Below are 26,695 nucleotides of genomic sequence, written 5' to 3' on the forward strand. Positions count from 1 at the left end.
CTCTTTGTAGTGAATTTGATTTCTCTCATGAGAGGATCGTGTGTCTTCATCTTTTGGGTTATGCATGTATCATGACAGCCGCTTCAGGCGAGATTGTATCGCGTTTCCCAGAGACCGGTAGTCGGGGAAATGTGGGATTGATGTTTCGGCAGAGCCATTCTGACTGTAAAGAAAGGAGATATGTTTCCAAAAGACAAATCCAGGCTTATTCTTTTGATTTATCTTGGTCTTCAGGCTGCTTTTTATATAGACATTTTGCAGAGGCAACGCTGTCATAACATTTTGCTGTCATAACAAGTGCCTTCTACAGCCAAGTAAAAGTAGCCAGATCATCATTTTTCCCAGGGTGCCCAAATGCACTTGTTTTAACATGTAAAAGACAGTCTCTGTTGTAAGCCTCAATGTTGCATGCATGCATCTATCTCATTATCTCCATGAAAAATGGAGAATATAGTTTTGGGTGTGTCTGTGTGTTTGTCTGCTTGTCTGTTTGTCTGTCTGTTTGTGTTTCCGCACTACTGTAGTCAGCATAACTCAAGAACCTCTTGATGGATTACGATAATATTTGGTATGTGGGCAGGTGTTGTGAAGCCGAAGTTCAAGGTCAATTTTGGACCCACTGGTATGTGATCTTGGTCCTGCAGCAGAACTTCTGTTTTTGTATCTTTTGACCTAGACGTGCTGTGGTCTTGATTTTTGAGTGGCTGATAGCTTGTGATGTCATAAAAAAGTAATGTAGGTTTGGGCCCCCTAGCAGCTTGCTCTGGAACTGCAGGGGTGTTATTGTGAAAATCTTCTAAGGAGAATAACGGAACAAAGCAACGACAAATTTCTATGATATTTAGTATGCAGGTGGCTTAGACAGAGATGTACACAATGATGTGCAACTTATTGGAACTTGTTTCCAGTTTGGATTCTCCATAGCTACAGCTGTTCATGATGATTCTTGTTTGAGTTGGAAATGCCATGGGTAACTTTATGTGCTGTATGGCAACTTTATGCTGATATCATCACAATGGATATCAAAGTTATTAAAAGTTTAACTAAACCTTATTAACCCCTATAATTACAGTGAGCAGCCTGGGCTTTGTTTTATCTTCCTATTTTGCCTGATACTGAGCTATTGGTATAATTACAGACTCCTGTAGACTTTTGCTCATTGCGATAACTGAGTTTGCGTGATGTGTTCCAACAGATATGTCTTGTCTCTGCGGCGCCTACGTCCATTATCTCTCGTGCTACACTTCCCGCCCACTGACTCCACGCGCCTGGCTGGCAGACTGTTTGAGGTACGTACCACAAATCAAAAGTGACGTCCTCTCTGCACAGGCGTCATGAAGTACCACTCTGTGATGCCATTCATTGTAATTCCTTGTTTCCTGCAATCATCAGACTTGACCAAATGAATTGTTGATTCAACTTAATGTATGTATAAAGTACAGAAATGAAATGCCCTGTTGTAAAATGGGAGAATGTTAAATCGGATGACACTAAAATGCACAAAGATTCTTGCCAGCTCATCGTTCATGTTACGGTTATTTACAGCTTGGCTGATGGAAAGTAGCAACTGGCAGGCATAAAGTCTAGTGATGACCTTGTGCTTAACGATTCATGTTAAAATGATGTAGCTGCAGGGAGTTTATTGGGGTGTACAAACTCGTCAGGTCGTTAATAAACTGGAAATAATTAGTGGTTCTGAGCAGTAAAAAAACGTGACAAATATGTAAGGGCTGTAACCCAATTGGAACTCGTGAAATTAGATTTGTCTCTTTGTGTTTCTGGGTAATATACTTCCGAACTGCAATTGAAAACGTATTCACTCGTGTTCATAAATTAATGTTTGAAGAATAGGGAGACTGGTTGGGCACATAAAGCTGTTAGGTTATCTATAAACTGGAAAAAGCGGTTTGTAGCAGTAAAAGAAGACAATTAAGGAAAGGCTGTAACCACATTGTTGCCCATTACATGAATCTCTCTCTCTCTCTCTCATAAAATGAGACTAACTTCTTGTTTGTGTCTTCTTAATGTTTCTTGGTATAAACTTTGTGAAAGAAAAACAGGACTATAATGGAAAGTGCATTCCATGTATTCATCAATCAAAAGTCATGATCTTGTCAAGAAATTAAATGGTCAGGATGAGTGGTTCAAAAGCAATTTTATTGGTTTGATCTATTTCTCATTTGATACTTGAAGTACTTTTATAGCACCTCTCCTATCTTAAGTTGCCTTTTGTTGCCATTTGCTAAAATTACCTACTGTTTGATGCGGAAATTTTGGAAACTATCCAAGATCTCCTGCCATTGAAAATGATCAATTGTAGAGCAGCAGACTACAGTGAAAAGACCACCCGTCTATAACATCTTACCCTTTTGATCAGCTTAATCTTAACCTTTAAAGGATAAGGCTTCCTATCTGGAGCCAAAATGGTCTGACATTTAGGCTTCCAGTAAGAAGTTTAAGAAGCCATTTTGTCGTCTTCATTTGACTGCTTCTGGGGAAACTAGGAGTCTTCCCCTTTATATGTTCTGACTTCCTATCCGGTTTCAAGTCATCGCACATTCAAGGGTACAGCAAGATGACAAGCCATTTTGTTGGCTTTATTAGATTACTTGCGGGCAATGTATGAACACTTACCGCTATTTTGGTTGCGGAAACATTAGGATGCAGTGATCAGGGCTCGAAATGCCACCTGCATGAGTTGTGCAGGTGTTTCTGATATCTACCTGCACCAACCTTTGATGAAACCCTCTTGCAACCCTTAGTCTATAAGGGTGACATACAGCCCATAGTACCCCCCAATGGCCTATTCTTTGTAGTAGTATAAAACTACAACAGGTAACAAGGTCCAAAATTGTACTACGAGGAATATTTTCGACCGCTGTTTTTTGACACTCTGACAAAAAGGCAAAGAAAATGAGTGGTGTAGGTAAAACCTTTCTGGTGTATGTGATTTTGAATGTTACATGCACCAGTGCCCAGGTATGCAGCAAAAAGTATTTCGAGCCATCCAGCGATGTACCTACCAACACAGCCTGTCTTTCTTGATTAGTCGCAGTAGGCTTGACTATCCTCTCCCAAAAGATCTGACATTTGCTCTTCCATCAGTGTAACAAGTCCTTTTGTTGGCTGTATCAGATCGCCCGCAGGCAGAGCGTGCGGACTGACATGACGACCCTCCTGGCCCTGTGCGAGAAGACTGAGAAGGACATCCGGTCATGTGTCAACACCCTCCAGGTGGGATTCCATGATTAATACATCACAGAGGTGCCATGAAATGCTGTCATACACCTTCCCATTACAGCATGGATTGAAGAGATAGGAAACTATAATCCTGCTTATGGCAAAGCAACTGCGACAAAAATCACAGTAACTGCAAGGATTGTGGACTGGAGGGGAGTAATAGGGAGTGATATGTTGATCAAGAGCAAGAAGTTTACACTCACAAGAAAGTGAAAGAAAGTTATCTCGGACAAGTGTAGCTCAATGAGCTATTCTGGTTGTGACAGAGAAGACAGGTGCTCTATACAGTATTTACGTATGCATCGTACATGTACCAGGGAAATTCCCCCAGCTCTTTTCAACAAGTACATGTACAATGAGCAGTGGACCACAGCTTAACATCCCGTCTCTTTTTAGTACCAACTAACCCACAGCCTACAAAGTTATATAGACTTAGTTTTTCATTGTTCTTCAATTAATTTTGCATGTATTAGTATTAGCACCAGTATCAATTTGGAGCTTAATATAGCACAGAAAGCTTGAAGTTCAAGAACACCAGTTTTGAATGATTAGTGCAGTTAGGACATAGGTACAAAAATTAAAATTGATACATAAACATAAACTTGCTCCTGCCAGTTAAAAACAAGTGTACCAGTATCCATTTGGTGATTGATATAGAATAGAAAGCTTGAAGTTCAAGAACACCAGTTTTGAATGATCATTGCAATTGCTGTTGCTGCAAATTCCTTAGAAGGTCTCATAGCTCAAGCTTTTATGCTTCAGGTGACGCCATGTCAAATTGGTATTGGCAGCAATACACAGACGACTTAACATGCCAACAATGAACGGGGGGTTCTCATAACCTTGGAGGCATGATTGCGTAACCTTACAGTTAAATGGTCCATCCTGTGAGGATAGCATGAGAATTCAAGTGTAAACTGTTTTGTACCCTGCCAGTATGATGTTAAAGGGAAAGGAAATTTGGTTACATCAATGGATAAGATTACATAACTGCCTAGTTAGTGGGAGTAATCGTGTTCCCATAAGACAATGCCATTTGGAAACTTGTTGAAAGGTTTTGTACGCTGTACAAATGATGTTTATAAAGGGCGAGGAAAGGATAAGGAAAGGCAGACAATGTCATTGGGACATAATTGCATAGACTCACAGTTGCATCAATCATAATCCTGTAACATCTTGACACATCTTCAGTTGTAGCGGTAGCGTGCTTAGTCCAGTGGTTAGTGGCCCTACCTCTGGAAGTAGAAGCCCCGGGTTCGATCCCGGCTGTGTCGCTCACACGACATGCGCGCTACCGGAAAGGGTCGCAGTCCTTAGGACGGGACGTTAAGCTGTGGTCCACTGTTCATTGTGCTTGTTGAAAAGAGCTAGGGGGATTTCCCCGGTACAATGAACCTGTAAATACTGTATATAGCGTCTGTCTTCTCTGTTACTACCAGTGGAAGATTATCTCATCTGTTCATTGAGTTCATTTTAGCTAAACTGGTTCGAGATCACTTTTCTTTTTTATAGTTGTAGGCTGGGAAAAAACAACTTTTTTTCCTGAAAGTGTTTTACACCTGTTATTCATCAATTTAGTGTACCCCATTCTCTGAGCTTTATTAACATCACATCCGATGGTTTCACGGCTCCCTCTAGCATAGTTATCACAAAGTTCACCACATGCATTTTATATTGTACATCTGCTGCGCAGGCCTTTGTCTGACCCTTAGCCATACTGTGCCAATTTGAACAACTTGTCCATTGACTACTTTCTTTTGCCATTTCTTGTTATGTGATCAAAGTTTCTAGCACAGTTGGGTGGCAATATTAACAATTTCAATGTTGTATGTGATGGTCATGATAAAATAAATGGTTGCAAATTGCAAAATATAAATTGCTGACTTGACAAATTGCATTAAGTACATCTAGTCTGTGCAAACCTTGATTATAGGTCTGCAGGATTTTCCTGTCAATGCACTTGAATGTGATACAGTGTAGGTGGTAATATTTCTCTCTCCTCTGCAGTTTGTCCACAGCCGCGGCACCGATCTGTCCCTGTCTGATGTCCATTCCATGGCAGTGGGGCAGAAGGACCAACAGAAGGGCCTGTTCACTGTGTGGCAGCAGATCTTCCAGGTCCCCAGACAGAAAAGGTTAGGAAAGCTAGTCGGACTCAAAGTGGCTGATTGGCCATCACTCACAAATACAATCTTACAGTAACATTACCATGCCTGTCCTTGGTGCTGATTGGCCATCACTCACAAAAACAGATCTACAGAAACATCAGAATCCCTGTCCCTGGTGCTGATTGGCTATCCCTTACAAAAACAGGTCTTTTGTAACATTACCATCCCTGTCCCTGGTGCTGAACAGTCATCACTCACAAATACAAGCATACTGTAAAATTACCATCCCTGGTACTGATTGCTAAACAGTCATCACTCACAAGTGTATGTCTTCAGTAACATTGATATCCCTGTCCCTGTTGCTGATTGGCTATCCCTTACAAAAACAGGTCTTTTGTAACATTACCATCCCTGTCCCTGGTGCTGAACAGTCATCACTCACAAATACAAGCATACTGTAAAATTACCATCCCTGGTACTGATTGCTAAACAGTCATCACTCACAAGTGTATGTCAGTAACATTGCTATCCCTGTCCCAGGTGCTGAACAGCCATCACTGACAAATACAGGCTTACCATAACATTACAATCCCTGTCCCAGGTGCTGATTGGTCTTCACTCACGAATACAGTCCAATAGTTGCATTACTGTCCCTGGTGCTCAACAGTCATCACTCACAAATGCAGGCCTACAGTAATGTTACCATTCCTGTCCCTGGTGCTAATTGGCTATCACACATTGATGGCCAGTAGTGTGATGCAGCTTTCCTATAGTCGCATCGTTAGTGAATAATTTTCTCAATTTTAGACCCAAAAAAAACTCATGAAATCTGTATTTTCTTTTTAAGATGCTGTGTGAAACCTTTACAAAGGCGTCTTGGTACTTCAAGTTTCAATTTTTTCTACTTAGGTAATGAAATAGATTACGCATCATTATTATATTTCACCCCCTATAGCTATGTATCTGTCATGATGAAATAACATTTTTGTGGTTTCTAGTGTCTCTCATCTAAAGCACTTACCAGAAATGTTATTTTGCTCTTCCCCCAGGAAGAGGTGGAACAACCCCCATGACGTAGCGACGGGGCAGCTGCAGGCAGGCGAGGACGTGTCTGTAACTCAGCCGCACACGCCTGCCGGCCGCTTCCAGCACATCCTGCACCTGACCTCCGGCAACGGGGAGTACGAGAAGACCTGTCAAGGTAGGTCAAGGTCATAAGCCTGGTATCCATCCTATCCTAGCTGTGGTTCTCTCCTATAATGGCTTCTCCAAAGAATAGTGTATGTATTTTGACCTTGGAATTGTTTTTTATGCTTCTAAATACTGTACTTGTTTAATCCCTGTTGCCATGCAGTTTGAGAGTATGAACAGACTTTTTGCAACTTTTTAACAGGGTAAATTTCTGTCTTCTTATCATTCTCCAGGTCTCTTTGAGAACTACCTGGAGGCGAAGTTCAAGGACGCTTACCTGGACGCCGTCACCATGGGTTGTGATTGGCTGGGCTTCTACGACCACGTCAACAAGGTCATCAGCCACATCCAGACCTTCGTCCTGATGCGCTACATCCCCTACACATTCGTGGCCTTCCACCTGCTGTTTGCTGGCTCGACTGCACCCAAGCTGTCCTATCCTAGCAGCCAATATGAGGTATCAGTGCTGCATCATTTTACTTGTTGATAACCTCTACCATGATAATGAAATGTTTCTTTAACACTAGTCTATTTGGTGACACAGAGATGTCTGTAGCATACTTGTGCTACCTCCAAAAAAAATAAATGAAGTTAGCAAAAACATATGTACCTCAGGATCAACACACTGTATCCTTAATTAGTTGTATCTGTGTCACATGTGTAGGAGTGGAATTTTATGCTAGTCTGTATGATACCACCAAATTATAGCGTAAGGATTGCAAATTCTATGAAAAAGACTGCAAGGTAGGAAGTATCAGTGCAAAGGGCACCTCAAAGCATACATGTAACATCAGTATCGCTGATATATGATTCTACTGGTAGAGATCCTGTCGACAGAGACTGCAATCAGGATGATATGAATGTGTTAGGTTAGACTTGCAATAAATGATAAATCCTAAATATAAACTTAACCCATTGATCTAACGTGACATGAATCAAGTTAAAAGAGTTGGGAATATTTTCCGATTTACAGAATCTGACTGGGATCTTTTCTGGCAGAATCGCTGATTCTGGCAGATTGCAATCCCTACCAGATTTAGCCTATTTTGTATTAATGTTGCATTAGCAGCTAACATCATACTACAGGTGAAACCTATCCTTGTCTCCCCCATTCCTGTATGTAGTGCTTCCAGAAAATGACTGAGACCCAGGGTCTTCGTGCAGCCCAGCAGGGTGAGATGTCTGCAGTCATCAGGAGTCGGGTGTCGCAGTCTGCCTTCCTCCTGGAGCTCCTGCCTTCACTGTTGGACATCATACAGCCCAGCCTCAGACCTGTAAGACTATTAGTGTTGAGAGCACAAATATGCTACATTGTGTGTTAAAGGGAGCCCAAACTCATTTTGTAAAGCATACTGCAGCATGTTAGATATATCCCAAAGTCCAGTTCTTACTTGTTTTACATTAGGCCATCAAATATTAGCATTTTCACAATATTTTAAACCTGTCAGAATGCTCTGTTATGTCCATTTTCATGCCATTGCCACCCAGCTCTGTAGCGTAAGCAATTGTGATGCATTTGGATTCTGCCTACCACACTCAGACAGAGACTGTTTGAAATGCTACAAAAAGGTGCTGTATCCAAATCCAATGAAGAATTGTTGTGGTAGACTCCCAAAGCACTTACTGAAAATGTCTGAGGAAATTTTTACATCAAAAACTTTTATGTATCTTTTTCTTAATTTTTACATCAAAAACTGTTCTGTATCTCTTTTTGTATTTTGTGTATTGTTTCTGCCCCCTAGGGCTAGCTCATGGCCTGGCTGTACGTCTTTCAGAGTGGAAACGGTAAATAAATGAATACTGTACATGAATCCAACGCATACAAACACTTGATGTTTCTTTGATACCTTGTGTGATAGGTAAACTCTCAGCTGTTCAGTGCGAAGGAGAAACAACAGATGTCAGACCTGATCCACACCATGATCTCCTACAACCTGACGTACCAACAGGAGAGGACCCAGGAGGGACAGTACCAGTACCTGCTGGAGCCGTTAGTATTGTTGTTATGTTGTTACACATGTTATTGCCTCGAAACCTTGGAAAAAGTCATGTCCATATGCCCCAAAAACAGTTACTCAAGCAACTGCATATGATTTTGTAACTGTCTGATGTTTTAGACATGTCTTTTGTCAGTGACCAAAGGGAAGAACTGGAGAACCAGGTTTTCTACCAGAACTCTGGCTGATATGTTAACAGAGAATGTAGTAAACTGTATTTTTTGTCACCATGATGATTAATTTTTGGAAAATAGATAAACTAAGGACATGAATATATATATACAAATGTATATGAAGCACACAGACCAGATACTGATGTTATTTTGAACATTGTCTTCAAAACATTGTAGAAACATGGAGGAGGCTATACGATTCAGCGATCAACCGCCCAAGAAACAGCTGACATATGCAGCCAAGCAACTCATAGCAAAGGAGGTAAGGTGTTTTGTTGTTGGATATAGGAGATTCTTTTTACACAACCAGGTAATCTCACCTGCTGACGTTTCGGTGTCTGTCAGACACCTTCTTCAGAGCTTCTGACTGGAGTACTGCTTCTCACCGCTATAAGTAGCCGATGTAGGTGGCGCTTTTGCGGCGAGAACGTAATCCCAAACGTGGCTGAGCTTGTATCCCCCCTCGTCTCGGTTCATCACTGGTGATGACTTCCTAATCCATACTGCCTCCTTGATCCAACGAATGCGTCTGTTGTCCTCCCTGTCTATTACTTTGGCTCCCTCCCAGTCAATGACACAGTTGTTTCTAGCAACATGGTCCGAGATTGCAGATTTCTTCTCTTCTTGTTCATCGGCTACTTATAGCGGTGAGAAGCAGTACTCCAGTCAGAAGCTCTGAAGAAGGTGTCTGACAGACACCGAAACGTCAGCAGGTGAGATTACCTGGTTGTGTAAAAAGAATCTCCTATATCCTATATTCTACCAACCTGATGAAATTATTTTCGGATGTTTTGTTGTTGTTTAAAGAGTGAGATTTAAAAGATGATACCATTGTTTCAGTTGAAAGATCAGAAGTAAAAACGCAATTTCCTGGAGGAATTTATCTGAAAACTTTTATTGTACCACTAGTCAATCACAGGTTAACAAAACACAAAGGTGCTATCATCAAAGCAGCAGTTGCCAATACATTTTGTAGTTGACTCTTCTTGAAAACTTGTCAGTCTTGTGACCTTTTGGCTTTTCTTTCTGTGTCCAGATTGAGGTGGAGAAGATGAGAAGAAGTGAGGCTCTGCTGATGAGCAGAAACAGGTGAGTTTGTATTCCTTAAGACAATGTGTCCCCAATTGCTTCTGTGCTGTTACTGATATGTGTATGTTACTGATATATGTGTATGTTACTGATATGATATTAAGTCTATTAGCTAGACTTTGTTAGAAACTAATATAGATCTAATTGATGTTCCTGTAATTGTTGACTTTCGAAAATCAGCCATGCTCCCTGAAAGTTGGAGTAATGTATTGTTACATTTGCTAATAAATGAATAGAAAAGATGATAAATCATACTGCAGTACCTAAGAATACTGTTAGGGTGTCTAAAATTGCCATGTTTCCTCAGGACCTCAATAACTACCCACATTCCGAAATTCATACAAATCCTTCAAAAGGATCTTGAGATATAGGTGCAAATGCACATACATTACCAAAAACAGTACCCCCGTCGTAGGTGACTGTCCTTCCCGGAGGTAATAGTAACTGATTTGTTGGAACAGGAACCTTCCACCACCTGAGGAGAAGGCACAGAAGACAGGGCAGAAGTCAGACCCTGCAGCTGAGGGAGCTGTACCCAACCATCTGGCCAAGCTGCAGCCCAAAAAAATCACTGTAGCTGAGGAGAAGGTAGGGTGTCCTTGTCAGCTATTCAGACTAAGACAAGATTTTTTTATGTAAAAAGGATGTAAATTAAAGCATTTCACACTGGAACAAGTACATGCTCTGTAAAATGAAATGAAATGAGATTGGGGTCTAATTTGACACACTCTTCTTAATCTTTCTCAGGGAGTATCCCTCAAGGAGCTCTTTGTTTAAGAAAAAAGAACTCCCTCATTGGATTTACATTTGTTGAATGAATTTAAGAAGACAACATTAATGTTTTTGAATCAAAGTTTTGCTGCAGCAAATTCAAGTTGTACTAATGTAATGAAAAAAGGAAGGAATGATGATAGGTTTCCAATAATTGGTGCAGAGCTAGTTGTATTGGAATGATAGTACCAATGATATGTTAAAATCAAACATCTGGGATAAAAGTATATTTTAGAAATATGTCAGAAAAGTGTTAAGAAATAAAGTTTATATACTTGAATAAAGTACATGCCTTTTCAGCCTGCTGTAGACTTCTTTGGCCGAGTGATAAAGAAGAAAACCCCTGAGAGGAATAAAGGTAAATATGTCTTTTGATGAAATTGTTTGCTTTTTGGTCAATAAAAAGAATCACTTGTGAGCTTACTGGTACATGCTTGAATACATAATGTATAACCTGGAGGGTTTGGTATGACCAAGGAAATTAGAAAATAGACCTCCTTGGTATGACATTTTTTGTTACCTACAAACTAACATCTATTTACAGGTCAATGAAAGCAAGGAGGTTTTAGTTATATATAAAACCTCCTTGATGGAAGTGAGTTTAAGGGAAGACAGATAAATGTTTTGATGGCCACCAATGCTAATAAATATAGAGTGTTCTTCCAAGTGTTGAATTTTGTTCACTTGACTTTAAACTTAATGCCTATCATTTTACTTTGGTTCCAGATGCTTCAAGCAGTAACTCAGGCACCAGTCAACAAGTCAGCAGGGCAGGAACGGGTACCATCTACTACAAGTTCAACGAAGGATTCTCCAATGCCATCCGTAAAAATATTCCCATTCAGGACCTGTTGTAGCATTGCAGCCATGTAATTTGCTGGAAAACTGTAAGGAATTGTAAGGGATATATATTAGGAACAGCAAGGAGGTTAAACCTTCTTGGGAACAGCAACTACATCAGTATAACTAAGCAAATGGCTAAGTTATGGTCAAAGTGCTAAAGCTTGGTTAAAAAGTTACATGTACCAGTAGTGACTCATTTCGGTTCAACAATACATTGTAGTATTTGTACTTGGTTAATGTCTTCCCAGGTGGTAACCGTGTAAGGCAGCTTTACTGCCATCGTAAGGAACATAGGAACATAAACTACATCATAGTCTGTAAACTTGGCCAACATATGGTCAGAGTACTAAACTTGGTTGAAAACTTAGTGACTCATTTCGGTTCAACAATACATTTGTACTTGGTTAATGTCTTCCCAGGTGGTACCATAGAGTTCAGCCTTTCTAATAGCCATCTTTATTCAGTTCCACCTTCAATCAAATTATGGTTAAAAAGAGCAACTTGCCAAGCTCGGTCAGAGAAAAATTGATGGACAGCCAGCAAACCAGAGAGTATATTACTACAAGTCAGAGATTATTAACGAAAGAATGTCTGCTTGTCGACCAGAAAAATCATATATTTCATACCAGAATCTCGTAAAGGGAAATGTTAAAATGAAAAGAATGGTGAAATCTTGGCAAGGAATTGTGTATAAATTTTACTTCCTCAGTAAAGAAGTGCATTGCATAGGTGAAATCTTACATTGATGTCTTGAACTGGTATTTGTTTATATGATCAAAGCCCTCCAAGTTCCAAGAGGATATTACCATTTGGTGAAGATGGCATTTTTTCTCAATGTCCATAAGGATGTTTGTCCTGTGAATACTGTCTTCAATATGTTTAAGATAATCTAGAGCTGTACATGTCAAAAGAGCTCTTCAGTGTCAGTATAATGCATGTATCGGAGTATGCCTCAGGAACACTTCTGTACCACTTTTAATATTCAACAATAATACCAGAGTTATTGTGTTGATACTGTTGTTCCTAGACATGGATGTTTTCAATACTTGTCACTTGAAGCAAACAAATCATTGAACAGCAAATGTTGGTTGTACTATTATTGGAAAATATATTTACTTAAAAACCACAGCATCCTGTGTCAGGTGATTATGACTTTGCTCTTTTCAGTAGACTTTTATTCCCTGTATTGTATTACATGTTTAAGTCTGGGTTAACAAAAGTCTGAGTAGGATCAGTTCATGAAATACCACTTCCTTGCATTGTTAGTCCATAAAGTGAAGATATTTGCAGTATGGCCTGAATATAAATAAGCTGGATAGCTTGATTCTATTGGCAGCCTATAGCTATACAACACTTATATTTCATAATAGGGGTTGACAATGTTCCATGTCTCTAACGTTAGCAATAGCACAGCCTATGGAAATGCACTTTCATTTTTGATTGATATGTATGGGAAAGTCAAACATCTGGGAGAAAAGGCAAAGAAATTTAATTGACCAGTTAGATTATATCAGTGTCCCAAAATTGATTTATGTGCATCAACTTCCATCAGAAAGCTACTGAAATCTTTTCTGACTCAGTTGACCAAAAGTACGTTGCGTCGGCGTCACCGACTTTTGAACAGGCACTGCGTTTTTGTGTGTCGGACTACCCCCTGACAGACGACGCCCATTAAGGCCCCCTGTGTGTTCTTCTCAGTAAGTCGGAAGTGGACGAGTTTGTTTTGCACACACAAGATATCCGTGGAGTTTGTTCAAATTTCGGCGGGGTTGCAGCCTTCCCGTTTGATCTGATAACAGCAAACATGGAACGGTAGTGATGGCGGAAGAGCCGCCCGCTCGAGGAACGTTACGATCCCGTCTGCGGGAGTCCGACGGCGCGGGGTCGGGGCGATGGAGCCTGGACTTGTCGGGACAGTACCTCGCCGCGCTCCCCCCGGAACTGGGGGACATCACCGAGCTTGTCGTCCTGGACGTTTCTCGGAACAGATTAGAGTTTTTTCCGGCCGGCACCAGCCAGCTCTCGGCCCTCGTAGAGCTCAACGCCGCTCACAACATCCTGGTCCAAGTTCCGCCCGAAGTTCACCAGATGTCAATGCTGGCATGTCTGAACTTATCCTGTAACAGGTAACGTTACTCTTACCGTTAAACCTGTGTTTACAGATTAATTTGAGGTATTGGCTCCCGATCAGTCGGCATTCCTGACCGCATATGTAATTGTTGATCTTTTCAGGGTATAAGTAGGAAGGATCACAATGGGCCCGGACCGCATGCGGCATGTCATGTGGTCCTGGGCTGATTTTGCCCTGACGAGAAAAACCCTTTTGTGTTGACACTAGTCTCTCATGCCCCCCTCCCCACGGGACGCCTGTTGTCAACAGCTGATGGTCATTTATCAGCACCACCAGGAGGCGCGCATGTCTTGGCGTTGTCCTGGTTACATGATACAATTCTTATAACTTTATTCTGAAGTTTCTTTAAATACTAATGTTTTAACTTTTGAGAAAAAATATTAGAACGAAAATGCTATCCCAGCAGGTGTGTAACGACTGTGACATATGCTCCCTAGATATTACATAGTGTTTCACTTTCAGCAGGGATCTCCCCAGAAATATATAGCAGGATGGGGGGAGGGTGCCAGGCACTGGATACGTGTCGCAAGGGAGGAGGTCTGTAGGGGGGCGCACAACTCTCTAAAGGAGAGCGGCTGTTGCCTTTTTCAGACATAATGGAAGTTATTTCCTGCAACTCTACATCTGAAATTTCTAGTTTTGAGCAAAATTACAGGCTTTGCTGGGTAAAAATTGGAAAAAATACCCTAACTTTGAAAATCAACAGGATGGAGCTGGAATCGAACAGGATGGAGGAGCGCCACTGTTCCATTCTTTAGGGAGATCCCTGTTTCAGTCTCTTGGTGAGAAATATAAGGAAAAGTCACTTTCTTGGGCTTGATTGAATTGATAAGAAATACATGATTTTAAAAAATGACAGTTATATTTCTGTACCTCCAGTATAGCCCAATTCCTTTCATGATAATCACCATTGAAAAGTCTTTTCTGCATCATCCAGGTGTTGTCAAATTGCTCACAACTAGCCAGGCATGTCTTGAGTCTTTATCTAAATCCTGACCAGAATGTCGCTGTTTGTGTGCATAAGTGCCAAGTATTGTTACCTGGAGTGTATGCTAATTCCTCGTTTCACCTGGGGCCTCTCGTGGACATAGCAATTATCAACAGAGCGACTGTCGACCGGTTTGGAGATGCCTTTGCATTTGAATGGTTATTTGCTCAGTGCAACTCATTCATTCGACAGAGTAACAATAACCTTTTGTCTCGTTCTTTGTTACGTGACCACAATGACATGATATTAAAGACATTACTGATCCGTCATGCAAATCCACTAATTCAATATCTAGATACCCCAGTGTTTTTCTTTTCTTTGGAATTGATTCAGGTTGCTTGTTGTATTCAAGGAGGTCTATATAACCTCCTTGTTGTATTCAAGGAAATTATTTTTGTTTTTTTACAGACTGACTAATCTCCCAGATGAAGTCACCCAGCTGGGCTCACTGCGGAGATTGGTCCTGGACATGAACAAACTCACCACTCTACCAGAGGGCATCAGCCAGGTAAGTGTGTATCTGTTATATTACAATATTCCATCTTACAATTTTGATTGCTATTGCTTAGTTAGGTCAAGGAGATATTCTTATTGCGAGTGAAAGACCATTGCACGTTTATGCTATTACAAGCCATCATAGTTTTGAAAAAGAGTAAAAAGATGCATTGTTCTCGTTCTTTCTCAGCTGTCATCTCTGGAAGAGTTGAATGTGGGAGGAAACAACCTCAGCTATCTGCCAGAGGGTATCAGTAAGCTGACCAAGCTGAAGCGCCTGTGTGCAGACAGTAACGTCCTGACAGCTTTCCCTGTACAGGTCCTACAGGTAATTATAGCCCCACTGAGTGGCTTAAAAGGGCATATTGTGACATGAGCATAAAACAAAATTCTTTGTTTTTGATTATTTTTCTACATCATTAGTTGAATCTACCTTATTACACTGCACAGCAATATTCATTACGTATGGATGCGACTTTGTAGTATCGTGCGGACGTCTAAAATAAAATTGTATACGCAATCCCCACCACCACTTGACTTGTCCGCCATTTTGTTGAACCATCGCCAAACACGCGATCGAACGTGCGACGTTCTGAAGTTTGATCACTTGTGGTGATTTTCCTATGACTCTCGATCTCCGACCGTAACGGTCGATTCGATTATTTCTTAGCGTTCTACGCTAGCTTATTTGCATATTAACTTGCGGGACGCAAGTAAATACGTAAATGAACCAGATTTTACACGTTTTGCGTTTTTCGTCGTTTCTTAATGGTGGAAATGTGACAAAATGACGGGAATATGTTGGAAATAAGTAACAAATAAGTTACAAATGTGAATCTTAATGTAGATCTTTCAAATTCTTATTATTTGTAGTTTTTGCCTACCAGATTCTACAATATCCCTCTAAGCCCCCCTCTCAATGCTTTGGCGACCTCGCTGCGACCGAGCGATTTGACACCGCACTAAACGAATTTCATTGATAAAAACGAATCTTTTTATGCTTTGTGTGATTTGTCTTTTTAGTCATACTTGTACATTTTGCATGATGTTCCCATTGTAAAGCTAAGGCTAACTCAAATTCAATCTAGGATGCAGCGAGGTCACCAACGGTTTGCGGGTCCAGTGAGAGGGGGGCTTTAGATAGTCATCAAGTATTCCCTTTATGTAACTATAAGCTCACCATTAGGGGGAGCATGAGTCATGGAATGCTGACCTGTATCTACTTGCAGTGTATGAGTGTGCCCCCTAGAGACATATCTGGATATGCTGTAATTTGTCATCCTAGTTTTGTACGCAGTTCTCCAAGAGCCATTTAAGTCTTTACATTTAAATCTATGGACTGCGACATACAATTTTTAAGGAACATGTTGATTGTCATTTTGTCAGCTAATGTCTAATTTCTTGGCCTTTTCCATACATTGTTATCTATTCAAGATTGTCATTACTATTTTTCTTACATGTAGTATAATGTACACAGTTACATGAACAAGGTCTTAAGAATAAGAGAGATGGTAACCCTGTTCTAAGCTTTTGAAATACAGGTACTTCTCTGTACATGTGCATCAGTGCCTTCCTGTGCTACTAAGGTGAAGTGAATTTCTGAATGCTTCTCTCTATAAAGCTTCTACTGATGGCACAGTCTTTACAAACAGGCTTTGCCCAATGATAAATCATCCAAAGATCAAAGTAAACAAAAATGGTTGTAATATCTTTCAAAGATTAGAGGCAGCATTAAGATATGAATTGTCTGTTCCCAGTTGAGTGGGCTTGAGGAGCTGCTGTTGAACCACAACCGCCTGTCGGACCTGACAGACAACCTGGGGCAGATGACAGGGCTGAAAACACTCAGACTCAACAGGTAGGTCTTCTTCTCTTAATATGCTGAGTTACCAGTAATTAGGCCCAGTTTGTAGGGATTACATTACCACAGGACTGTCTCCAGCTTTGAATTTTTTTCCATCCCACTCATTGTTTGGGAGCCCACGTTGTTGATATTCGTTGTCAAATCTGTCATTTTAAGCTTTAGATAAGACATTTTGACCAATTTTATTACATGAAACTAAGATGTTTTGGATAGATAGGGTGAATTTTTTCCCATCCCAGCAAGCAAATTTCCTGGACAGAGGGATAGATCCTGGAGACAGCCCTGTATTACCCTTAATATAATTGAGGTTGATCATCCAATTCTCATTGTCTTACTAAGACAAACACATTATTAGGTAACTTTGCATGCAGAGAAGCTGTTTTGAGCACTGGTATGTGTACATACTAAATATGCTGTATATATACAGTAACCGTATCCAGACCCTGCCAGACTCCGTACTTGGTCTGAGTCAGCTGGAGGAGTTGGATGTACAGAACAACCAGCTGGGTGCCTTACCTCTGGGCGTCGGCACGCTGCCACGCTTAGCAACCCTCCACGTCAGTAACAACCCCCTGGTGCAGCCGCCTCCCTCTGTGTGTGGGATGGGCATAGAGGCCATCAGGAGGTATCAGGTAAAGTATCAATCTCGTGTTAGGATTCGTATGTTTTGCAAGACGAACAAGGTAGATGTACTAGTAGCAGGACTGTCAGCAGCTTCTTTTCTGTCCCACTCAATATCTGGGAACCCATGTTGTTAATTTTTGTCGCTAAATCTGTCCCAAGCACGGGCAATAGGGTACGGTATTTATGCTGGGAACCCATCGCATTACATTTTTCGCTCACATGCTCCTGACTGTTCGGCATTACTTCGGGTTTTGCTCGGAGCTCGGCACTGGTGATCCCCGCGCCGAGTACTTCGTCACGATCGGAACTTCAGCTGCTATATTCAAGGATAATACCTTTGCCTACCGCCTGTGTCCCAAGAAGCAAAATTAATTTCTGTCCTGGAAGGGAGGGACAGGTCCTGAAGACAGCCCTGACTACTAGTTAGGCTTCAGGCCATAAGGCATTGGCATGGATTCTTTCTGTATCTATTTTATCCCTGCTCCAGCTTTGACTTCTAAACATTGATGGTGATGGAGTAGTTGAAATTTAGTTCCAATGGTAATAGGCAGTATGGTTTCTCCCCCTTCCAGGATGACCTGGCCAGTGCCACCACTGCTGTTCCCCACAGACTGAAGGTTGTGTTGGTGGGTCCTGCTGGAGGGGGCAAGTCTACCATCGTTAGGGCTCTCATAGGGGGAAACCACAAGAATGGTGAGTGGTCTGTTCTGTGATATTAGATTAAATTCTTTAATAACATGGGCATTCATGGCCATCAGATTCTAGTACATGTACTTAATATGTCTTCACTTTTCCTCTGTATGAGGGAAAGTCACATTTAAAGTGACTTTTCATTTTAATGAACATCTGATCTCAACTTTCAACTGCAACGTTTTGTATGTGGATGGACAAATTTTAACTTCATTCCTTCTTTGTATGAGTAATAAGGAAGATACTGAAATACTGTAGAGCTGCCTGTTGTGAATACTTTTGTGAGATTTTGTCCTGACATAATCAGAAAACAAAATATGACAGTATTTGAGTAGAGCTACACCTTATGCATATTAAAGATCCCACCACACTTATAAAAGAGTAGGAGTCCTCAGTGTGACCAGTTTGTACTTACTGATCAAAATTGGTGTGTTTTGCCTAAAGACAGCTTACCAGTTATGCAAACAAACTAAGTGTTGTTATGTGCTGTCACAGATGTGGTACCAACGCACTGTGCTGACATCGTGCCCTGGAACAGTGATGACAACGTGGAGTTCTCCCTGTATGACACCAGCGGGAGGGGGGTGTACCAGGCCTGGCACTCCTGGATGTTCACCCCTGACGCCCTCTACCTTCTGACCTTCAACTTGTACGACCTTGATCCTGAAAGTTCTCAGCAAGGTAACCTCATCCTCTTTTCCAAACAGTTGCCTCAGCGAAATGTAGTTTTTTCTTTCAACATTAAATAGAAGTCAAAAAAGATAAACTGAAAGTAGTGTACCATTTCCATCAAACTAGAATCTAATAGAAAAAGGTATGTGTAAATGAGGTTCTTGAATCTTGAGAACATCATTTTCCTAATATGATTTACCAATCTGATGAAGCTATTCATTAGACAAAAAATGGTTTGCTGGACACTCTATAGATAAAACAGTATTACTGTATAGTATGGTTAGGTTTTACTGTAGTGCATGTAGCAACTCTTTCTCATGCATCATTTCTTGTGTTTATCAACATTTGTGTCACCTCTAAGTTACTGACCAACTTTGCCATGTACATGTATACTGGTATGCATTATCTTACCAGAAAACTCCCTCTCTTTACAGATGTGGAATACTGGCTGGACTTCCTGAATGCGAAGGTCCCGGGGGCTCCAGTGTGCATGGTCGGGACCCACACAGATGAGTTCACGGCAGCACTGCGAGCCAAGAAGGTGACACGGAAGTGTAAGGACCTGTCTGAGATGGTGCAGAAGTGGAGCCAGGACAGGACACGGGACATCGAGGCAGAATGTCAAGTGATCCAAGGTACAGTAACGGTAGTACCCGAAGGATCTTGAAATTTTCCAACACTCAAGAAAGGACTCCATTTCAACTCCTCAGCTAGTCACCAGACACAGCTTCATAAATCACTAGTAGTAGTTTGTTTGCAAATTACGTGATCGTCTTATCCTTACACAATATCAACACAGTTAGTGGTGAGGGAAGTGGCACTCAACCTCTTGTCTTACAGGAGCAATAGCCATCAAGGAGAGCACCAATAAGGAACCTGTCCACCCCCTGAGTGGAGTGGGTCTGTCCGCTTTACAGAGGAGACTGAAACATCTACAGAAACTGAAGGAGACAAGAATACAGGTCAGACACTCTGAAGTATCCTCATCTATTTTTTACAGGTACACCAATGATTCAACTTTGATTAGGTTACTAAAGAGTATCCTGTACCATCCTTCTTGTAATCTGAGCTTCCATTAAGGAGCATCAATCTGTATTTTGTATGCTGACTTCACCTATGATGTATTAATTCTTATGGACTGACACCTTTGACAGCAGTATTGTTTGACGTGTATCGTGTTATAACAATCTAAATACAGGTAATATAAAATAAAAATCAAGCAGTTTATTCAGCTCAAAATGTTCCTCTTGTTCTCTTATATAGGTTTGGGAGGAGATTGTCCCTGTGTCTGCCACCACCATGTCAGGCATCCCCGACCTGCGAGCCTGCCTGGTGACAGCAGCCAGTAACGCCACGGTGTTCCCCTCGCGCCCCCGCATGACCTCGGTGCCGCTGTCCTGGCTGACGCTTGAGAAGCTCCTGCTGCAGCAGCCTGACTTCTGGATGCGGAGGGAGGACTGTGGCCGCCTGGCGGTGCAGGCAGGGGTGCCTGCTGACCAGGTGCCACAGGTCAGTACTATTTTCATCATCATCATGTTGGCAAGCTTGTCCCCTTCATGATTATTTTTCTAGATCCTTCGTAGCTCCAGGTAGGTCCTCCAGCTTACAGTATATATTGTTGCAAATTTTGTGTAGGTATTTTGCACATGGTCTCCACTTTTGACCACTTGTTGGTGCTCAGTGTTTTAGATTATTTTCCCCATTGGCCCAAGCATTAAGAATCTAGTCTATTGTAACCACCTGTTAACTGTGACCAAGCCCCAAAGTTGTCACCATCTCTTCACCAATCAATATTACATTTAATTTCTCTTTACTCGCTATTCATGCAGGTATTAGAACACTTGCAGGCTGTGGGTTCTATCGTCATGATCACTCCTCACCATGGCGAGGAGAAGGTTGCGCCTAACCCCGGCCGGCTGCTGGCATTCCTCTGCACGCTGGTGAACCATGACACGGAGGGCTGGCTGAAGGAGGAGAGCGCTCGCTTCCAGAGCTTCTCCAAGGTGCAGTACCTGGAGGCACGGAGCGACCTGCTGCAGCACGGGGTCATGAGTCACAGGTGAATAGGAACGTAACATCAAGATTTGTAGATTGTTCAGTATTTCAGTTACGTTAAGAAATATCCCAAAACATCCCAAACATCTCAAAACAAAATTACTCCAATTCAACTGCTACATTATAGTCTTTAAAAAATAGCCAATTAAGTAGAGTGCTCACCTTGCATTTGGTAGGTTGTGAGTTCGAACCCTGGCCAAATCATACCAAAGCCTTTCAATGGTACATACTGCTTTATCTGCTTAGTGATACTGCTCACTACGTACTTGATGGCCATAATCTCTTAGAGGATTGACATTGAAATTTCTGACTTTCTTTGTGTACTAACCTATTATGATGATTTTCAGTGCTTATGTTTTATGTTTCCCTTTCCAGCATGCTGTGTGCCCTGACTGCTAAGTACACTCGTACGACCCAGGACCAGGTCAACGCCCTCGAGCTGCTGCGAGGCCTGGGCCTGAGCTACTCAGTCAGGAAAACTCCGCAGAGGAAGGACCAGAACTCCAACCACAAGAACAGTGGTAGGTCAAGTTTACCATTTGGAAGTATTGCAACCCATCATCATTTTTTTACTTCCAAGAGGTCACCACAAAACACGGCTAGAATTGTCATTGACATGTACATACAGGGCTTACAAAACTCCACACTCGACCTCAAGGGCCAATTCTCACCCCTTTTTGCTAACCTTTAGGGCACTGGAGAAGCTGTTTGGTACCTGATTCCCTATTGGTTACAGAGTTAGGCAGCAGGGAGAAGGTTAAGTAGTTAAGATTATATGGTATATAAAACAGAATTAACTAAACTAAAAGTGGGGCATGTATATTGTTTATATATTCATGTATCTATTTTTAACAGGCAATGACTGGCAGCACTGTTTCCCTGTGTACTGCCGTGACTCGCTGCCGTCAGAAGTCGGGATGCGCTGGGTCCCGCTCCCGCCTGTCAACACGGACCAGCTGGAAGTGGGCTGTCACCTGCCCTTCTGTCCACCTGGGCTCTTTTCACACCTGCGCGTGGCGGCCTACAGACACCTGGGCACCGAGAGGGTGGACTGGCAGACAGGTGTGCTGACTCAGGTGGCAGACAGGGCACTCATACTACAGGTGAGACAACTGTGTCATTATATTTGTACACATTCTTTACTAAACATTGATGATTTGACCAAATGTTACACTAGCAAAATGATATCAACAGGTGCTTAGGATTCACAAACACACAGCGATGCCCAAATCTGCTTGTTGGGAGTATTGATTTAAAGTGGACTTTTGACTTACCTCTTCCCTCATGGCCTCAATGAAAAGCAGCCTGCAGGCTGATTTTGAGTAACCATGAACAAACAAACAAACAAACAAACAGTCTGGTGCCTAACACTAAATCACACATGCTGTAGGGTACAGAGTATCTATGTGGTAGCTGGTGTCTACAAAACTATAGCTAGAGGAGTGTAAATTGTACCAGATAAAAGGCCTGATGTTTCTGTCTACTTCCAGAAATCTAACACCAAAGACGGAAGCCATATCACGGTAGCGAGTCGTGCGTGTGTGGAGGGCAGGTCTTCGCTGTGGCAGGTGGTTCTACCTGTGGCAGACATCCTGTCCCAGGTGCTGCAGTGCTGGCCTGGTCTGAGACATCACCTGTACGTCACCTGTGCTCACTGTCTCCGCAAGGGGGTCACCAATCCACACAGGTATGTATGTAGTCTTCTAGCATCTATGAACTACTTACAAGGTGAGAATCATTCTGTGAATGATACAAAGTCAAAAGGAACTCGTTGAACAATCCGTTACTACTTCTGCTTAAAAGGTTATGTTTTACTCCATGATAAGTATTTGAAGACAACTTGCCTGTGCTCACTGAGAAGAGGTGCTGTAATTTGTGAAGTATATGCAGTGGTTTCATGTTCGTGATATTCATTGTTAGAACAATGCTCTGTCTTGCAATGTGTTACTATGTTCGTTTCAAACAATCAATCAAATGCTTTCCAGTAATTATTCAAGGGCTTTTATTGAAGACGTCTCTGGTTTTGTTTCTCCAGGTTCTCTGGGCTGTTGCTGCTGACTGCCCCTCCCCCTGGGATCACACTACTGGACTGTCCCTCCACACAGGGAGCACAGACTGTACAGGCACAGCTGGTCTATCCTCCACACAGGGACCCAGGTAAGCCCCCTTCTGCACTCCACACAAACCACTTCACAGTCATGTCTTGCACAAATATTCATTATCATAGCATACAGTCACTAAACTTTCTTCCTGCTATTCTACTGGCTTGTCTTTGTACTGTATTGGTTGCAGCAGATGTTAGTGGGGAGAGGATCAAACAATCAAATGTTTCAAGATCAAAAGAGAGCACTGTTCATAGTACATAAAGATTTTTCCAACTTGAGAAGGATTAGAGGACTGATTGAAAGCTTGTTGGTGAGAGCTTTACTTTAGGTACAAAAATGATGCATAAAATCTTGATGATGTCAATTACAGTCACAGATGAACTTTCATGGGACTTTTATATATATATTTATATATATTGCACATTTGTTCTTTTGTCAGACCAAAAGATGGATTCTGTCCTGGAGGTGGTTGCCTCCAAGCTGGAGCTGCGGGACTGGCGCAGGTTGGGGCGAACGTTTGGGCTGACGGACGTGGAGCTGGACGACATCAGGTACGACTTCTCGGACGTCCAGGAGCAGAAGTACCAACTCCTGTGGATGTGGAGGAGGCGGCGAAGGAGTATCGCCACAGCAAAGAGACTGGTGTCCGCCCTGAAGGAGATAGAACTCCACGATCTGGCCAATGCTGTCAGGGAAACACTGGGATACAAACCAGCCAATCAAACAACTACCTAACCTGACAGTCACAACAAACAGCCAATCAGATATCCAGCTAACCTGTCAATCACAAGAACCAAGATCAGATATCAGGGAAGTCCTAGACTAGGATACAAACTAGCCAATCAAACAGCTGCCTAACCTGTCAATCACAGTAACCAGCCAATCAGATACCCAGCTAACCTGTCAATCACAAACAACCATGTCTACCTTATTAGGAGGATGAAATTTTTCTTGGGCGCTTGACATATCAGCAAAACTTGCAAACGTTCCAAATACTAGTAGATTGTGCAGAAAATTTTATAGATTTTTGAAGGAAGTACTTTTTTCTATTGGTGCTGCTAAGTTTGAAAGATATGTAGGGTATCAGGGTCATATGTAGATGGGAGGCTTCTCACAATCATGGTTAATAGTCAATAGTCAATAGCAAGGTCATATTCTCAGATTAAAGGCAAGTCAATAGCAACTGTGGCACTTAATGTTGCTTCCTCTCCCACTGCCAACTGCTGTAAATTTTTATGTTTGTCAAGAAAAGAAGACCCCACCCATACTTGGACTGTGGTCCAATCCTTTACAATCAGAAATGTATGATTGAGCTGCTAGTTGTAGAGATTACAACTCTCTATGGTGACATTGGCTCGTCTGAGCATTCTTTTACACAGTAGTTGAAGGTTTGAAGTAGCCTAAGATGTAAGTTACGAATTAGAGGGCATGCTACAACTTTTAAAAGACTTACAAGGCAGCTGGCTTGTACAATGCATGCAAGTGACAAGGAGCTTGTGCCTTTATCCTACAGATAGATTTTGTCTCCTAAAAGTGTGAGATGTTTGGAGGATGGACCATGAGAGAAGCAGCAGGAAGTACGAATTGTGACTGTTTAGGAAAGGTTGTAGGTCAGTGGGATGTCTGTTGTCTTCACTGCAATGTGACTTTTACATGTGGAAAATCCAAAGGTATTTTCTTCTGGGATTTTTAACAGTTATTTGACAAACATGTCCCAATCTTTGTAATGTAATTCAAAGGGTTATCTATTATAACTAGCTACTGATTTGAATGTATCATTTTTGTGTTATTAAAATTTTACTTGGTACTTTTTATGAGTTTTAGCTAAAATGCAAACAAAGCCATAGCTTTGACAATGTGGTGCTTATGAGCCCAAGGGGGTATGCAACGTTTTTCTAGGATCACAGACATTAATAGCAAAATGTGCAAAATATTCAAGTGTAAAACATCATTCTTATGTACATTCTAGAGTTGGTTTTTGTTGTAACCAACAAAAAAGTAACTTTCTAAGTAAAAAAAGTTACTCTCAATGTTAACAATCACAGTAGGCAATATCATTCCAGGTAAACCAAGATTGAGAGCAACATTTTATTATCGAACAAGCAACTATAACAATGAGGTGTAAGTCATGCACAGAACCTGTGCAGTCACCTGCCATGAAAAGCAAGGCAAACCAAAGTGTCTTAAGTAAATATTTCTGCTTGAAATACTAAACTGTTAAAGGGCTAAGTTTTACATTCAATTTTGGTTACTGTTTAGCCAAGTACAAATGAGTACTGTTTAGCCATGACTAATGTCATAAATATTGTTTTAGCTTCTCAGTGTAGAGGTACAAGAGGTTCGTTCTTTGTTGCTTTTCATTGTTTCTAACATTTTGATGTTGAGGTGGTAGGGTGCAGATGATTTTATGTTGGTGTGATACTGTCCTAATGTGTGCTGCTGATGCTGGTGGTGTGGTGTGTTCACTTCTGCTGCAAATAACCACAGTTGTCTCTCTACTGAGGGTCTGCTCCTTTTTTGTGGTTTGTCAAGTCTCTGCTTTAAGCAGAATGAGGTGGTCCATGAGTTGCTATGCTGTTTTCAGACAAAGCTGTATACATGAATGTTTGAAATACAAATGTAGTAGGGAACAAAACTTACGAAATGCATTCCTTCAAAAGTAGCCAGGATGTAAGAATTCCATTCTTTCTTTTGCTGTGTCTGTGTTTTTCCAACAGTCTGATGATGTTGTAACTGGTACTTTAAATGCAGAAATGTTTGTTGGGATTTAATTTCAAGGTAGGAAAAAAATAGAGTGTTTGCGGTGGTTTTAACTTCGCCATAAAGAGTTCACCATAAAAAACGTGAACATTTCTGCATTTACAGTATCATCTCATGATCATCATTATGTTTCTTCATCACAGTTGATTCGTGAGAGAAAAGGAACAGATATGTATTTTGTTCCAACATTTTTACATGCAATGATTTCTAACTGACTTCACATTGCTAGTATTTTGTTTGAAGTTCATGTAGTTCATGGTGGCATATCCTAATCATGTCTTGTCTATTGTGTTACATGATACCATATCAACTGTGGAAATATCTGCACATGGTATAGACTATAGAAAATTTAAGGATACTGTAATGTCCTAGGCAACATTAAGTAAAATGTTAAGTGATAGTATTACATGGATGCAATTTATTGTTGTAGTCTTCTCAATATTCCTTACGATTGTCCTTGACATACAGTAAATCTTTAACTGATGGGTGTCAGTGCCTTAGGTTTTCAGGTGAAAATCGTGGTAAGGTATAATGAGAAATTATATAGTTTTTACTTGTCTTGATAACGGATATACTTCTGCGACATGCAGAAGTTGTGAGTTGTACATAGAGCTAGATGAGTTATGTTGAATGTTGTGCAAAATCATGTTGAAGAAAGACTGCTGTGATGAGAAGTTTCAATAGAGATTTCTGATTTTTCCCAAGGGCTTTAAGGAGAAATAAACGTTTTATCAAATGAGTTCCCTTTGTATTAAATACTGACTACATGTGCTTCCATTCCAGCAGCATTGTGTAAACGTTGGTGCTTTTATAAAACACACTTGGAGCAATGGCTAACTTTTGTCAGTTCAATTTTGATTGCAAGGAAATAGTTGCAGCTTGAGTATTGATGTACTGTA

General features: G+C 41.3%; 2 protein-coding genes across 2 annotated transcripts in view; both read left to right on the top strand.

The window, feature by feature from the left end:
* Positions 1–12,540, top strand: part of LOC136440990 (chromosome transmission fidelity protein 18 homolog) — a 93,461-nt gene extending 80,921 nt beyond the window's left edge. The window contains exons 12-24 of the mRNA XM_066437202.1: positions 1,196–1,289; positions 3,136–3,234; positions 5,248–5,375; positions 6,398–6,549; positions 6,773–6,996; positions 7,664–7,813; positions 8,399–8,529; positions 8,887–8,971; positions 9,746–9,798; positions 10,260–10,386; positions 10,870–10,927; positions 11,296–11,660; positions 11,832–12,540. Of these exons, the coding sequence (XP_066293299.1) occupies positions 1,196–1,289; positions 3,136–3,234; positions 5,248–5,375; positions 6,398–6,549; positions 6,773–6,996; positions 7,664–7,813; positions 8,399–8,529; positions 8,887–8,971; positions 9,746–9,798; positions 10,260–10,386; positions 10,870–10,927; positions 11,296–11,426 (1,432 nt within the window). The 3' untranslated portion in view covers positions 11,427–11,660; positions 11,832–12,540. The remainder of the gene's footprint in view (positions 1–1,195; positions 1,290–3,135; positions 3,235–5,247; positions 5,376–6,397; positions 6,550–6,772; positions 6,997–7,663; positions 7,814–8,398; positions 8,530–8,886; positions 8,972–9,745; positions 9,799–10,259; positions 10,387–10,869; positions 10,928–11,295; positions 11,661–11,831) is intronic.
* A 537-nt stretch (positions 12,541–13,077) lies between these two features.
* On the top strand, positions 13,078–26,535 carry LOC136440988 (malignant fibrous histiocytoma-amplified sequence 1 homolog). Its single transcript, XM_066437201.1, has 16 exons — positions 13,078–13,538; positions 14,940–15,039; positions 15,217–15,354; positions 16,784–16,884; positions 17,318–17,522; positions 18,087–18,207; positions 18,700–18,885; positions 19,311–19,511; positions 19,717–19,838; positions 20,140–20,385; positions 20,706–20,935; positions 21,307–21,452; positions 21,787–22,034; positions 22,422–22,618; positions 22,967–23,088; positions 23,476–26,535. Exons 1-16 carry the CDS (start codon positions 13,231–13,233, stop codon positions 23,769–23,771), a joined length of 2,967 nt encoding a protein of 988 aa, XP_066293298.1. The 5' UTR covers positions 13,078–13,230; the 3' UTR covers positions 23,772–26,535.
* The last annotated feature ends 160 nt before the right edge of the window (positions 26,536–26,695 follow it).

This window comes from Branchiostoma lanceolatum, chromosome 8, assembly GCF_035083965.1.
Source record: "Branchiostoma lanceolatum isolate klBraLanc5 chromosome 8, klBraLanc5.hap2, whole genome shotgun sequence".
Taxonomy (NCBI): domain Eukaryota; kingdom Metazoa; phylum Chordata; class Leptocardii; order Amphioxiformes; family Branchiostomatidae; genus Branchiostoma; species Branchiostoma lanceolatum.

Excerpts from the sequence above, each read along its gene's own strand:
- LOC136440988 (XM_066437201.1), top strand. The coding sequence starts at position 13,231 with ATGGCGGAAGAGCCGCCCGCTCGAGGAACGTTACGATCCCGTCTGCGG. Across the intron at positions 15,040-15,216 it reads TACCAGAGGGCATCAGCCAG|CTGTCATCTCTGGAAGAGTT; the intron begins GTAAGTGTGTAT and ends GTTCTTTCTCAG. Across the intron at positions 19,839-20,139 it reads TGAAGGAGACAAGAATACAG|GTTTGGGAGGAGATTGTCCC; the intron begins GTCAGACACTCT and ends TCTCTTATATAG.